The following is a 17,258-nucleotide window of genomic DNA, read 5'->3' as shown; positions in this document are numbered from 1 at the left end:
CACCCACTTTACTAAATATTTTTTTTAAAAAGAAACTTAAAATATGGCACATGATCATCAAAATCCCTTTGCCACATATTACATTCAAATAACTCATGTTAATGAGAAGTTATGCTTAGTCAAGTTAGTGAATTCTAAATACACGTGTTAGCTAATTCAAACTTACACATATAAAGCACCTTTGAAAAGAAAAACACAGACAAAAATTTACACAGTAAATTGTACCACACAACGATAAAGAAATCACCTACATCTACCAATTGTAAGCTATTACTAACAAACTACCCTATGTAACAGTGGTAAACCATCACATATTTTGCATCTACAAGAAAATGCCGCTTACTATTTTTATTTTCTCACTCATATGAAAGTAAAACACAGCACATACTACTGCGCTAATATGAAATACTATAAACTACACACTAACATGTTATGAACTATACATATTATATTGTTAGTTGTCCACCATAGTTTACGTTCTATTTAATTAAATAAGTTTCATCTAACTATCTATTATTCTATGACTAAACATCATCTAAAGCTAGATTCTATTTCGCTGATACTAGAGAGTAAATTAGTAAACAAGTTAAATGTTACAATACGCACACGCTACATTATATTATTGTTGATAGTATTGTAGCGGCATATAGTTACATGATTTAACAGTGTTATAAATATATATCGAGCTCTAGTAACATAAACTGTTTCCAAGGCACAGTAAAGACATACTAACTTAGTTCTCTATAACTGCTCTACGGTTTCTGGTTCTAAGAATAACGAACTATACAGTCAAAAATACTCTCACAAAGAAACATAACGTCTAAAAAGATATGGAACAGGGCCTAACTTTTGGTTCTACTCGCCACCAGTGTGTCAGCAGGGTCCAGACCATCATTTTTTCAATTGTTTTACGCTAGTTATCTCCTCACTCTCATCTTAGATGTCTCTCCTGGACGACGACTCGAGGAGGCTGATGATCTTCCAGTTCTTTTGAATGTATAGGCAGTACATCTATCCGTTGACCATGAATACTTTCGTATTGTAAAATAAATTGTCTCTAACTTTGTATTGTACCAGTGGTTGTCTTGCAAGTATCCGATAATTTTTCCCTTGCTTGTTTTATTGTGTGCGTGTATGAACATGTATTACGTCAAAAAAGTCGAAGAATAATTTTTAAGCGAAGGTGTTAACGTGTACAATAATTCTCTCTGCGTGTAAACTGAATACTGTATGTCTCGTGTTGTGTGCTCAATTTCTGTTTTTAAACCGTGCGAAGGAAAAAAAAGAGTTGCTTGTATTTCCTTATTATTTCACCAATGGCGTAAGTAAGAGTAAATCGGAAATGGCGTCCGAATCGAGCACAATTATATTCTTCACGTCATTCTACACATGTATTGTTAATATACATACACAAACAGATACACACACATATATATAGAATAATCATTATAAATTTCCTCTTGCACACATCACCTTACTATGCTCCATGTCAAACCATCCAGTAATCAGTTGGGCATATATCTTTTTTCCTTGAAAAAATGATCACTGGCGATCTACAACTGAGTTTCTAGAGTACATACATGATAATTATCTAGATCTATAATGAGTTTCAAAACTGGGAACAACACTAAGTCGGAGAATTCAGGGTGTTTATCTAATATAATCCACAGAAGAAAAGATAACCTATTGAAGAAACACTAATTTATCCTCTATTTGACCAGGAAAAAGGGGTTGCATTAATGTTGCTGTTGAAACCATAGTCTTAAGAATAGAAAATGTGTACACACACATATGATTCAGATGCAGCAACTGTACATTTGGTAACACAAATTAGACTTAAGTTGTAAACAAAGAATGGATTGGATGATAGATTTGTTTTCCTTTTACACAGAGTCATTCGCAAAATACGTGGAAGTAAACAATATACGCGTCCTTCATTTGTACGTCACGGTGACGTCACCATAAGACCTATCGGTAAACCATAAATACATTACACTAGTAAGGTTACACTTTTCTTCTGTGTGTGAATAAGTTAGTGGTAGGAGATTAATTACAACAGAACTTCATACTAAATAACCACAGCAGTTACATGTTAAGCAAGCACTAGACACGAGCTACTCAACAGAAATATTACATAGAGTTTGTAATAAATAGGTAGCAATTGTGTTATGCATCCTACTCCTGTGTGTTTTTCTTTACTTTTACAATACTGTAAGAGGTTTGTTACTGACGAACACACAACTTAAACAAAGAAAACTAAAAATGAATGACTGGAAAACAACAGATCATTAAACCAAATTAAATGGTAACTATGAAAGAAAAAAAAACAACAGTGATCCCCTCTAAAGCGAGATCGTAATAGCTCCATCATATCTACGAGCAACCACCTACATAGCTTGCTACATAGGAATATAGGTGGTGCTGGCTTACCAGCCTGCAGGTTCGGATGACATCTCGTGGTAGATGTACGAACACTGCTTCGTGCCCTACCATATCCGGTGGTAAGGGCTGTTGTGTAGGCGAGTCCTAAGGGACAGAATATGTAATCAGATATGCCCTTAACTTGAGTTAGTGGAAAAACTAATGGGGATTAACAAAGGAACAAAGCACATGAGTACGAAAAGCATTAATGTATCTAGCCCGAAATTTTAAATCATTTACTTTGAGACCAATATATTCTTTTAGTGCAGTGTCAGTTGTGCATATTTTGTTAGGAAAAGGTCCCTACATAAGAAAGCTGCACATCATAATATTTTTAGAAGGAACCCAAAGGGTATAAAATAATTTTAGTAGTATTGCTAAGAAAAAAGGGCCATAACCTTGAAAGAAGGACTGTGTGGAACTGCATTAATAATATTTTATCGGAATACACAATATGGATTACATTCAATGTAATCAAGTAAGATTCTGTTGCTGACAATGAGATACAACACTAAATCAAACGTGCCCCACGCTATATAAAAAAATCCCAAATCGTTTAGAAGTACTCCCCATTCCCTGAACACTACTCAAACAAGTTTTCAAATATTGTGTTATAAATTTCAATTGTTACTTAATTCGCCACTCTAAATCTCTATCCTTTCTATCATTACTTTATTACAATGATGGTAATCTCTGTCCATTAATGTTTCCAAAGAAAACGTCCTATCAGTATGAAATTTAACTGGAGATATGTATGTTAAGATTTCTTAACAAAATTTTGAATAATGTTGAAGGTATTTTCAAATGACAGGTTTAGAAATAGGTTCAGTATATGAAAGTGGGTCGCAAAAAATATTATAAATATAAAAATATTTAAAAATAACTGAAATGTGCACTGTGGAATTTCTTAAAATACCCAAGACAAACAGAATTTTATCTGTCAGGATTATGTGAAAAGAAATCTACTTGCCCATATAAAAATTCAACTGAAAAAATACAAGACCAATTTAAGTATACTCTCTTACTCACATAGTGAAAAACTATTCATTAATAATGAAATAAAATGGAGCTCAGTAAAAAAGGAGAGTGCTATCAGATCGAATTTAACGTCGAAAATAAAAATGTTTCATGCTTCTTCCACGTTCTTATTCGTTGCATACAAGCACCTTTACAAGACAATTTGGATCACAGTCTCCGTCTTTACACCACATATAACACCCATCCCTTGTAGCATAAAAAGTATTTGGGAAAGTTCAAACAAAAATGCAAGGATTTTTTACTAGAGAATGAATAAAAAAAAGTATTCGAGAGAAGTTCCAAATCCACTAAAGTAGAGAAACAACCATCGAAATAAACTGGCTAGTATCAGACAGTGACAACACATTTAAGTACCCGAAAAAAGTAATTTCTCACAACCGTTTAAAAGATGTCATGCTGAAACATTTCCAAATTGTGTTCATACGACGTAAATATATCGCTTTCTAATTGTCCATTATCATCAACACCTTTGTACTTCAACCTGTTTTTAGAAGATAGCTAAACAATATACTTCCAGTACCATAGAAGGACGTTCACTCCGACAATTAAAACTGAAACATTCGCAATATGCTCACTGCTCAAACCGTAATCGCAGTTAGATGCCACTTAAAAAAATGGACATGCGCCTTGCAAAGGTTAATCTTTACACCTTGAAGTAAAATGAATCATTAACACAAGTTCTTAAGTTTCACAAAGTTATACATAAATTATTCAAGATTATAGATATGTTGGTACACTTTCATGTGTTGCCACATTCCGTAATTCATAGAATTCTGTACACAAAAATAAAACTTCATGAAAGAAGAGTTGAACATGTATTCTAAACAATAACCAAATTCCTTTCATTTAAACTCTTGAACTGTTTTATAGTATAGCAGGCAGCAGACGTAATTGTGGATCATTTATTAGGCAAACATCTCTTCTGCTAGTAACTATGTAAACTACACAAGTTCTAACTATATTAAGTTTATCTAGTATATTACCACAACATATACCCTAAGGCTCTCAAGGAGAGGATGTATGGTTAAAACATATTGAGGAGGATATCGAAGACTGCAGAGAGCTACTTAGAAAGTAATTATCAACATATTCGAATCTACGATAGCAGCGTACAATTTGCAAATTATTTTAGCGCAAACTCAGTGTTCGATGATAATTTAGGATGTTAAAACAATTGAAGGTATGTGTAACTTTATACATAAACAAGTTCTGTTTATAAATGTCAATTTATGGAAACGGCTAACAATAAAGCGTCATAAAGAGTTTTTAAGATTAGTTAGAATGCAAGAAAGGATATAAGAAACTATTTTTTTTATCAGAAAGACGAAGAAATATTGTGGTAATTTTAACACTGCTATTATTTCGGTATTCCTTTGCGCAAAGCATCAGTAGGTAAATGCTCCGAAGATATATATATCAACAAATAAAAGAGCTTAATACAAAATATTAGTCACAAATACGGAAAGCTAAGAACAAACTATATAAATGAACGAATAGCATCTTCCAGAACGTGTCTGAATATTATTAGTTTAATTATATTTGCAAAACAAGATCCAATCAAATTGAAATACTAACATTGTAATTTCTAACTATTACAATTCGGACATTAAAAAAAAGAATGGCGCAATTTTAAAATTAACTAAAAATCTTTCAGTACGTTTATGAAATTAATTTCATATCATTCCAGAAATAATTCAATGTTGCATCTTAAATTGAATGAAAAATGATTTGTATGGAATTTTAAGACTTAGACAAATGGATCCCGGGTTCGATACCCGGTGGAGGCACATAGTGGTTCGGATCCCACTTTAAACTGTAGGTCCAGTCCCGATTAGCCTTACTGTGCATAAAGTGGACTTAAAACACCAAGTCAATCTATCAATCAAGTCAATTAGACAAATGGAAATAAACTTTAATGGGTGTCATATAATGTTTAGAGAAAGGAAAACTATTTTCATACGTAGTAACACAGGGATTGCTATATTCTAATAATTTATAGTTAGTGGAAAATGCTATAGATTTATACCCAAATTCTTAAAAGTTAAATTACGTACGACAGAACTACATCTATACACTAGAATAAATACATATGTTTAGAAGAGAGAATACAACATAGCTATACTAAAAAGTAACACAAACTATTTCGTAGCAACTACCTAAGTAGTTTCTAAACCCTACTGTCCTTAATCTTTAGTATTTTTAATGTTAATCTACACCTCTAATGTTATTAAGATGAAGTTCATGAAATAGGATTGGATACAATGTATACAAATATCCTGCGTAAGAAACTTCCTTGAAAATTGATTAGGTGGGTTAGATACAGGTTATGAATGTTTACAATAGTAACATTTCTATTTACATGAAATCTAAAGTCTAAGTTGTAGTAATTTTAATGTATATAAATTTACATACACGCACACCCTGACTTCTAAGTGCAACACAGATTACTGGATGGGTTCCATGGTTGCTACCGTGCAAAACATGCTTCCTTATTTTATCTAGTATGATTAACGAAATCTCACTTCTTTTTGCACCTACACAATATTTTTCATTCTACTTTATGTCTGCATAACTGCCTGCTTTTTTGCGTTTGTAAATACAGATTACTTTGCATGGATTCGACCAGAGTGTTTTTAAACGATAAAGAAAATTCTCCACATTCTCGGCATGTGGGTGAAACTAAAACTATTTTTACCGAATTCGCTTGAACATTATTTATGTATTTGGAATGAGAGAAATATATGCTATAACAGCATAGAATAGGAGAAAAGGCATACGTGAAGTAAGTGATAGGAATAATTTTATAGTGAACAAAACAAAAGGAAGCTGAAAAGTCAAAAACTCTCCGTAAGTATTGTCGCGTATAGTTAGAACATTTTCGGTAAATTTTCTGATAAATGCAAGGTATCAATTTCAAGCAATATCTTCAAATTTAAAATAATTGTTTTAGATAAATTAAATATTTTGAGCAAGAGAAACTAGAGAGCATGTTCTGGGTGGACATAGCAAGGCAATGTGCTTTATAATTTACAACTACAAGTTAAAAAGATATGCTATTTCCAAAAATGCTGCCAGTTTCTTTTTTCAACTTTTATTGCACCGTATTTCATCTTGTACACACCAGTAAAATTCAGTCCATAATCAACTCCTTTCTCAAATAAACAATATATACACATGCCTCTGCATTAAAACTTCAATAAACCCTTCATAACATTAAAGACATAAACTTAATTTATGCACAAGAGAAAAACACCTATGTACAGACACTCACACGCCGGCTTCCAAGACTTGAAATGGTTTCTTTTGGTTTTATATCAAAGCTTACATTTGCTGATGGTATGACATTGCATAGTTTTACAAAATCACAAGCAAATAGAATTGGATGTAACAAAGTTTCAAAAGTAGTTTGAACGTACTTTGGTATACTTGATTCTTGTTGACGACCAAAGGAATCACTTAAGCGTATCATGTGTACACTTACATACGTCATTCTTACACTGCTACATTTTCAAGGATAATTTCTTTAGATCAGCATGACTTTTAAGTGTTAAATTTTACATCATAGATTCTACTGAATGCGACCTGTTTGTAAGCTCGTTGATTTACCCTTGAGACTTTAAGATTCGTTGTAAGCATGACGCAGGAAAATACAATTAACGCTTTATTTCACAGGAAATTTAACTGAAAGTATATGTGGTCTTTGGGAATGTACGCAATGATTAAAAAAATATTCTCCTTCATGTTCACCCCGTAGAGTAGCAAAATACCCAGGTCATGAAATATCTCAGAGTAATATCAACCTGCTACCACGATCACAAACCTTAAAATCATATTCTTCTATGAGCATTGCTTTCAATACTCATTGAACTTCCAGATATTATAGCCTTATTTGGAAACAAATAAATATATGCATACTAAAACATTGCCAAGCATGGTTCTCTCAGCCTTAGAGTGGACCTCCTTCGTACCGTTAATTAAAATTTACTTATCTTAAAATAATTGCACCGTTAACAGCCATGCTTCTGTGAAGTGGGAATCAGGAAGGAATCAGTTGTGAATTTACTTTGAAATGCATTAAACAAGGACCACACGAACAACGAATGATACAATGAAGCAGGGAATAATATTGTACACAAATACAATTGGAATGGAGAGTCAAGGAAGACTGATATGAATGGTGAAAATGCCATTTTCTGTTTGAAACGCACATATAGAGGAAATCACCTTTGAAGGCGCAATAAATTTTCTGTGATCAATTGATTGATAATTTCACAATAAACTGTGTGTATATGTACCCCGGATAATAAAGAAAAGATTATTATGCAGCTACGGAGAAAGCAGCCTACTTATATAAAGAAAACAAAAGGAAAATATGTTTGTCTTGCATGAGACACTATATAGCTTATATCTAGAACTAAGCATATACAAGAAAATCAAACTTGGCCTATACCATCTATGCAGATCATATAACAAGTACAGTACATAAAATGAAAGCTAAAAAGAGCTATATTCGAACTTAAATTATTACTCCTATATGTCTCATATGCTACAATTTACACTTACAGATAAAAAATAAGCAAATAAATAAACAAATGGAAAAGTTGCACAAATAAATACAAAAGTAGCACCATCGAGATTATGGAGGGAAGGTGAAAGGGTGAAAAACTGGATACATGATTTGCAAGGCCAATCTGAATGGACATAAAATATGGCACATTTTGGAACCTCTTTCACTTAAGAGTATAATCTTCAGCTCGTCAGTAAATTCCCTCAGAATTTTCATTGCCCGGTGACTCGTTCAATGGAATAGTACAGATATAATGTAATACTGACAGAGATAACTCATAATGACTAGTATATCACCGTCCTTTGGAATATTACAAATTTGCTCTTATTTTTGTATTTCACGATTTTTTTTAGGAAAGTTGCTTCCTGCACATGTGTAAATATTTGTCTTTAGAATATGAGACGAAAGAGAGTGTACACTTCCCAGTCACTTTTCACGAATGTCCCACGAGATTCACATTAACATATTCACCAAGAAGTAACCTGTTATCAGGCAAAACCCCCACCATACCTGAGAAAGAAAAAAAATAGAAAATACAAAATCAGGAGCTTCTTTCTTAAAAAAAAAAAAAGAAAACTGTAACAATTATTGGCTCAATAATATCTCCCATTCGAATGAAGTATATGTTAATTCCTTCTTGTACACTACCATCTAAATTATTATCTTCACGGGCTACATGCCATCTATTTGCTGTGAAGACCTATACGAGTACTGTTGTTTATTTGCATTTTGATGTACATCACTAAGTATGAAAGCATGCAGGTCTACGCTACTATTTAATATTTTAAAGTTCCTTGCTACACGCGAAGTTATCTAAGACATGTATAACTAACACGTATAAATAAGTGTTCATTCTTTGAACACAGGGGTCGTAGCATGTATAACACATGTACTATAATTTTTAATTTGTACATAGCATGGGGGATGTTATTGTGTTACTTTTACACATAATGTCATGCTACAATTTGTTTTTCTACGTCAACAACTTATACATTAACATTTATGTCTAATCTCCAAGATGTACGCGAAATCTGTTAGAAATAATATTGCAATTCCTTTTACTGATGTTACAGCTTGGTGTCAATGAGGGATTTGCTAGTTAATTGATTATAGGTGATGGAAAGATACAACGGAACAGCTACTACATATATTCACAAGATTGCACATTTGCATTCAACCATTCAAGCAAGCATACAAACTTCGAACCAACATAAAATGAAAAAAATTCACAATCAATATCACTTATTCTCGATACGTATCAATACCCCAAAACTATTCATAGCGTTACAGAAACAAATAAATATTACGTATTTTGTATATAGATATATATGTGTGTGTATTATATGTACATGTACACGTTAATTGAAAGTAAATATCGCGTGATATTATTGTACCGAGAACAATATGTGCAAAAATATTATGTAGTCATTCGTTGAAAGAATAACTTGTTTAAAAAAGCATAGCAGACTTAGAAACATATTCACATTTCTCACGGAGTATTAAAAGTGTTTTAAAAATCTTTAATTTATTTCCACATTTAAAAAAATCAAAAATACAGCATCATTGTGCAAAAACCGAGTAACAACATATAGGACAAAACAAATACGCCTTGCACAAAATTACAATGATGGAAGGAATTCAATTGAGGACATCTGAAGCCAGTTCAGATAAAATGCAGGGAGGGGGAGACGACGAAACGATCGAATGAGCACCATACCAAGTACTCAGCCCAATTCGAGGGTACAAAAAATCTTTCCCCCTCTCCCTTCGTAGTGGACGAAATCCCGTTCGTCGAGCGGGAGAAAATATAGGCAGGACACCAAAAAATATACAAATGTTTTAAACATCTCTTAAAAAGCGTTGTAGCCGAAGCTTAGTGACTCGTCGACAAGGACGAATGAGGATGCGCTGTGGACAAACGTAAATGCAAGTGTGAATAGATGCACAGACCTGAAAAAAGTAATTGAAATCGGAAGAAGACACTTCGCATTCAACTCTCACACTTCGATCCACATGGAACGGGCGCCATATTTCACCATGGTAGATAACGTGCACACCTTTGAGCGGGGTATTTGGGATACTGTAGCTTAAACAAATTCTCACAAACCTATCACCTTGAACAAGCAATTTCCAAATTGTATTGCAGGAGTCGAGGGTTCACTCCAGCACGAACCAGAACAGAGAATTTGTTGCCCCATACACAAGTGTTGGTGATATTCATTTTAGGAATATGCCCCAACAAACATAACTGCAATTAAGATTAACTGTTCATATAGTGTCTGCGTGAAGAAATTAATAATGTTCATTGAAGTGTTGATGACAAAAATTCGTAACTCTTTTTTTTAGGTATTCATCCATTTGTCATGACTTTCTAAGGCATCATCTACTTTCCAATAAATTATTTTCAGTTTGAAAAATCATATTCACATTATGAATAGGATTTTTTTCCCTTGTCTGGTAGCTGAATAGAGCACTGACCATTTCTCAAACCAATTCAAACACCTCAAATCACTTAGGTAACCCATTAGTATTATTGAAATGGATCAGAGGCTTCAAGAAAAACTGGATTAAATACTGGCCCAGGTCTATATCATGCGCAATGTACTTATGGGACACTTCTGGGTTGTAGCAATTAAACTGATAGTCAGTGCGATCATTACAACCTAGAATTGTCTGTGACTGTGCCTAATAATACTCAGCTCCGAATGTAAATAAACTGTGATTATTTCAATATCATTCACTGCTGCGAGCTGATTGACGCAGATACTGTTTCTATGAACCGAAATTAGGTAGAAGGAATTTTGAACTCGGACAGAACTAATACACTGTGAATTAGAATTCAATAGAGTAAAAAGAAAAGAAATATACACTTTTCTCTGCAGACACATTATTATGTGAACCACAAAGCTATTATTCTTTGTATGTAGAATAAAGCACCATATATCAGGTAATAAAAACTCGAAGGTGTGCAATATCATCTGCCAGAAGTGAATTGGACAAATTGGTAGCCCAACAGACCCTCATCAAATGTTAACGACAACATTAACAACAAGTACAATGGAAAGTGAAAAGCCACTTACAGACCCTAATTATTACAAGTGGTGGTACTACATCGACATCATTTGTTTGATTATAATCAAGATTAGTACAGTTCCATAAACTAACGAGGATAATAATAGAGTATCTTTTTTCCATAAGCAGTTATATGTCTAATGTACGATAGCTGGAAGGAAACTGGAACCTAACTGGAACGCCTACCGGGAGGAAGAGGTTGCGAAGGTCGTGTTATGTTAGTGATGTGTTATTTTCTGATCCTCAAAGTCTCCACAATTCACAGAGGCATGGCATGCATATTGTATATACTGAGATGGTCAAGCGGGTACGGAATAAACATTTGTTGCAAGCTGGCCAAATTACCTGTAGGATATGGAAGTCCGAAGCTGGGGTATCCTGAATACCCCCGGCCTGCGGCATAAGCTGCATAAGCGGCAGCTGGAAAACCTATGGTTCCAGACGACGGGGAAATAAAAGAAAAGAAAGTATTAGTCAAATAAACACGAATTTCATTATGTTTTCTTAATTGTTTAACATGTAAACTTAACTTGACCAAAATTCCAACCCATTTGTTGGTAGGATTATTATCAATCTTTTCTTTTAACAATTACTTGCAACACCAAATACAAAAATTGCATGTTCAGTATTGCTGTGACAGAGTCTGCAAAAATTCATCTGCACAAACATACGAAACTACTGAACATTTCCTTGTGAAATGTACTATATTACTGTATCTGCTGTAACTTTGAAACAATTATTACATATTCATTTTGAAAAATCTAATACAGAACACTAATAATCACAGTACATTGATACTTAAAATATAAATCATACATACTACACATGCATCAAAATCGACGACAAACCTAAGAATAATTAAAACAACTTAAGCTTTTCTATATATTTTCTAAATTGCAAAGCAGGTTACGAACTCTGAAACCTATATTAACGATATTATAACCTATATTATCTTTATTATTTGTCACGACAATCCTGGAGAAATCCTCCCGTTAATTTACATTCAGTTATTGTGTGTTACGACGAGTGTCAGCAACTTCTATTGAAAACCAATTTATTGCTTCCTTGTCCAGTTCAATTTTTTTACGATTCTATCCATATCCTTGGAATTAAGAGAAACCGGACAGAAATTATGTTATTCAATAATTTCAATATGATATAGGTGTACAATTTTAGATCCTGAATATTTTCATATCGTGTACAAGACAGTTTCAAGTGTTGATCATTGTGTAATACGAAGATAAGTAAAAATAAAACCTTTTAAATGAGCTTGGGAGCACTGGATCACATATCTTGCAAGGAGTCGATTAGATGTTGTTGTTTTTTTTTATCAAAGTAAACGCGTGCTTGTAATATATTCTACATAGGTTGAAAATGTTTAGTCAAACTTGAAAACTGGAGCATCCAGATATTGACGTAGGGGAAGGTGGGGTAAGATCGGGTAGTGGGGTGAAACCGGGTACCTTGGTTCTGTCGTCATTAGTTATCCTCTAGCGGAAAGATTGTGAACTACACTCCACTAGTCGAGAAGATGCAGCGGCCATATTGGCGTGTTGTTGCTGTTGAATTCACGGCGTCTGTGTAGGTGAGTTTGTTTTACGATGTCATCTCTCTAATGTTCTTTTGTTTTTAAACCATCCTTATTTAATAGTCATTACAGTTATAAAACACTCTTTAGTCCAGCTTATTATATGTTTACTAAGGATTTACGAGACCCTAACAAACAATACGGATTTAGTCCAATAGTAGCGTGGTTCTGTTTCGCTTTTATAACCTCTGCACTCGGGGCAAGACCGGGTACGCCGAGCGGGGCAAAACCGGGCACTACCCATCATTATGTTTTTTGTAATGATGTATTTTCTAACTCAGAACAAGGAGAAGGGTGGATCCAATCTGGAAAGTGTCTTGGCTGAGCCCACGAAAGCTGCAGTGGAGCGGAGGAAGAAGACAACTACTTTACTTGTGATTTCTGTAACTAATATTCTTGAATTGTTCAGCTAAGGCATAAACCAAATTGTCATAGGTGTAAAATATTTTTTTTTTTGCTAGTTTCCACTGAAAATCTCGTTTTTCTATTTTCCCATAGACTTGCCTTTTTTCAGAAAACATTCATTGATAAAAAAAGTAGTGCAACTATGATTTTCAGGAATGATATATAGTGTACTCAGTTAAACAATGAATATTTTACTTAAATCTGGCAAACTCTAGGTCGAATAGTTTAGCTCCAGCAAGCCTTCGAGTGTTAGCTACCTTGTCTTACCCCACTTTCCCCTACACGTTAAATTTTAATATCATACATTTAATATCTTAATGGAAACCGAACAGCCTATTTCGTTTATCTTTCTTTTTCTGGAATAGCCTAGAAAGTTATTGGTCAAGTTGTAATTATTAACATGTACGTTGAAAAACCCTCACCTTTAAACACATAATAAATTTTCCCGTAATGATAATAAAATAAACGTTATACAATCTAAATTTACGAATAAAATTTAAATGAAAACAATCCATGCATTACTAGTATGTACTGAACACATATCAACGTATAAAAAATAGTATCTAAAGCATTGGTTCAAAAGTAAAGAACGTGACATACTCACCATCTGGCAATGCACCAAGTGACCACATAAAATCTAGAAATTCGGAAGAAAGAAGAGAATTATTCAATATGATATGAAGAAAGACATCAGCTACATTAATTTCGATTGTTTCATGTGCTGCTAAAATACAATTTTGAACAAGTGCGAGACTTCTTTATGTGTATACATTCTGAACTTTTAATTTTAGAGATAATGAATTTAAAACTTCCACGAAATATGGCGTAATTTCCTGGTCAAAAGTTAACTAATACACCCACGATAAGAAGAGTATCGTCATCCATGAAATTTCATAATTCACCTGCTTTCATGTGATGAAAACAGTTGCGTTTCCTTCTCACGGATGAAAAAAAATGGAAAGATTCAGTCTGAGATATTTCATTCGATCATTAAACATAGAAATCATGAATTCACAAGAAATTCTGCTATGCTGAAGTCTGTCCGAAGCGAAGTGTAAGAAGCAATTCTAAGTAAAAACAAATTATTAGAAGACAGGACATATATGTATTTATATGTAATAAAATATGTAATGGAAAAAGGAGGTCACTCAGAAAAAAGAAATGTTAGATATGAAGCACTTTCCTGAAAGAAATGAATCAGTTTAAACTGCATTAAAAAAAGTTAAGTGGACGAAATGTAAAGTAAACCTGGATTTTTCTGAAAAGGCAGGAACACTACTGGAATAACTACAACATCTACTTCTCTACCTACTACTCTACTCAATCTATTCTACGCACATAAAGACAACAAAGTATTATAGATTTTTAAAATTGTATTTATTTTTTTAGAAAACAGACAAGTTTTACAAGTCCCGCACCAACCTTTTAAATTCTTTCGTACTACACAGCATGTATTACTACTTTCATCTATCACAATTACTGTTTGTCTAATAGATAAAATAACATGTATACGTATTTCCACACAGTCCAGAGGTGTTATTTTCAAACAAGCTGCATCCACTAAGTCCATTTGTGTTGGCACAACTTAAATCAAAGCTTAAAGCCTTGTTATCATTTCACAATCAAAACTTCTCTATCTTATTGCATTATTTTTTTTTTTACATATCTTACAATAGTAACTTACGTCAACAACAGTTTGAAGACCGGGGAAAAAACAACAATGGTTAGAAAATACTGCTCTCTACACACTGCTAACGATAAATATTAATGAATAAGTATATATGTATGTACACAGTATAATGTTAAAATGGTTATTCGAAATACAATTCCAGGAAAACCTCCATCACCCACGAAGAAGACAAACTGGAGTGAACTACATTAATACATGATCAAAAAGGTAATGTAAGACAAAAATATACAAAATAAATAGATTTCACTCTCTTTGGTATGTAAAAAGCTATCTCACTAAGTAAAAAAGGATCAACTAGAAAGACTAATAAACTCTCTAACTTTTGCATAGATTCTGACAGCCTTCATAAGTACAGAACGGTTCTTCCACAAATTGAAAGACCATGCTAATAGAAGCATATTCAACTAGTTCTACCAACCTACCTAGTCGGCAAATATATATATGTATATACTTTGTATATAAATATAAAAAGATTTGTATATACGCATTAATAAACCTAATATAACACTACACTTGAGATTAATTCTCTCCTTTCCTGACACAGGATATGCTACTGTTCTGTTTTCGACAAACAGAAACTGTATATATATATATTATAGTTATTTTTGAAAGTAGAAGTTAACAAAAAAAAAGTATTCTTTTGAAAAAAATATGTCTTCTTCGTCTTCGTTGAAAGCTGAGATATGTCTCCATATAGCTTCATCTCCTATAGGATTAACACAAACTATTCTTGCTTCTGGATTACATCCAATATAAACACGACATTGTAATACAACAATGGATAAATTATGAAATTTCATGAAAGCTGCTTCCCTTATTTATATTTCTTCCCGAGTACAGACAAGTATGTTATAGTATTATATTACCACTTTCTTTTGTTTTTAAGAAAAGAGAATCAGGAATAAACTGTGATGATTATACAGAAATACGTCATATGTAAGGTATAATCATGCTTATGATTATTTCTTACTTGTTTAGTATGTTTTTGCTTCTAAGTTATGCATCTTTCAATACACACAACATGTTAGTTCTGAAAATGTGCACATAGCCTGCATACATACTATGCAGAACCATAAATATTGTGTTCTCTCACATTAAAAAAACAGCATATTGTCTAACAGGGTCTTCTGCAACTCTCAGCACAATAGTTAGAATGTGACAGGACCTAATTGAAATAGGTTTGCATATTGTGGAATGTTTCAGCACGAATGACAGAGACAGCATTCCCAATTAAATACATAATTCCCTTCTCTATAGCACAAACAGTATAATCAAGGTCTAAATTTATTGTATACTGAAAAATTTCATGAGAAATATATTGTACAATATTGAAGCTGTGCAAATTTTTATTGTATATTGATGTGACACTTGGTAAACGATGAATGTGTGTAGAAGTGAAGCACATAAATGCACTCCAGAAGACAGAACATAATTTATCAGCATCAAATTGTGTGTGTGCGGTGTTAGGATTACATAAAGTATATTATTATTCATATTCTTAATGTTAAATTTTCTAAAACGTCTACAGTATTATCACAAATACAGAGAAATAATAAATTTGATTTCATCTTTTCTGTATAACTTCAGGGATGGTGCATTATTTCATGGTTCCTTTCCTTATCCAACTAGTTCCGAATAATGAAAAATTAGCTCATGCAGACATGCTACAGAAATATGAAATTACGTTCCCTCCTACACATTGGATTACTTCGAAGAATAACAGTGTTGAAAGTATGTATTCTGATGCATATATAGTTTCTCGTATTGCAACTACAGACTCCAAAGACATCAAGCATTTACTGTACGTATATTCCATGCCACCAAAGTGTCTTATTCTGGAGAACTATTAAAAGTCTTATCCTAACAGAATTTAATTACGGTTGTTTCATAGTATCGGATAGCTTGATAGTTGTGTAAAGAATGTACATAAATAAATGATACTATACAGGAGTAATTGAAAGAAGAAAAAAACGGAACTGACTCTTGAAATTTCGATCGCAACGTCTCATTCTGAACTATGAGAGAAGCAAATACAGGATAATTTCACAAACGAGTTTGCATATAATACTAAAATATTTCGTGAAATTTATTAATGATACTAGGATCGAAAATATTAAAACTGTGAGAACACCACAAAAAATATATATATATATATTTTTTTAGAATTTGAAAGTTTATGATTCCCTCGTCAACTTTGGTATTTTTTCGTTTCCGAAATAAGAACAGATACGATTTTTTTAAAAATCAAGACATGGAAAAGAAACTTGCTGTTCAGCCAGTTCGCCAGTGAAATTACGCCTTTCGGCAAAGAACTAACTTCAAACAAGATACTCCAAAGTAATTCTGTAGGTGACCTTGCTTGAAATTTTCGATACGATTACAGTTTATTCCTGACCACTATTTAATTTGTAATTTAAGCATATAGTGAACATTTGATTTAGACACATTTATAGATGTTTAATTTTTATGGTTTGTTT

The 17,258-nt window shown here is 33.0% G+C and overlaps 1 protein-coding gene across 16 annotated transcripts in view; it reads right to left on the bottom strand.

Annotated features, from left to right (window-relative positions):
- Positions 1-17,258, bottom strand: part of Rbp6 (RNA-binding protein 6) — a 1,060,856-nt gene that overhangs the window by 69,325 nt on the left and 974,273 nt on the right. For all 16 annotated transcript variants that reach the window (XM_083128271.1, XM_083128266.1, XM_083128274.1 and 13 more), the window contains 2 exons: positions 13,696-13,728; positions 11,444-11,527 (listed from right to left, as the gene is read on the bottom strand). In XM_083128271.1, coding sequence (XP_082984397.1) covers positions 11,444-11,527; positions 13,696-13,728 — 117 coding nt within the window. The remainder of the gene's footprint in view (positions 1-11,443; positions 11,528-13,695; positions 13,729-17,258) is intronic.

Source organism: Lepisma saccharinum, chromosome 9 (assembly GCF_977018435.1).
Source record: "Lepisma saccharinum chromosome 9, izLepSacc3.1, whole genome shotgun sequence".
Lineage (NCBI taxonomy): Eukaryota > Metazoa > Arthropoda > Insecta > Zygentoma > Lepismatidae > Lepisma > Lepisma saccharinum.
The sequence above is the reverse complement of the archived record's forward strand: the minus strand, read 5'-3'. Positions and strand labels throughout refer to the sequence as shown.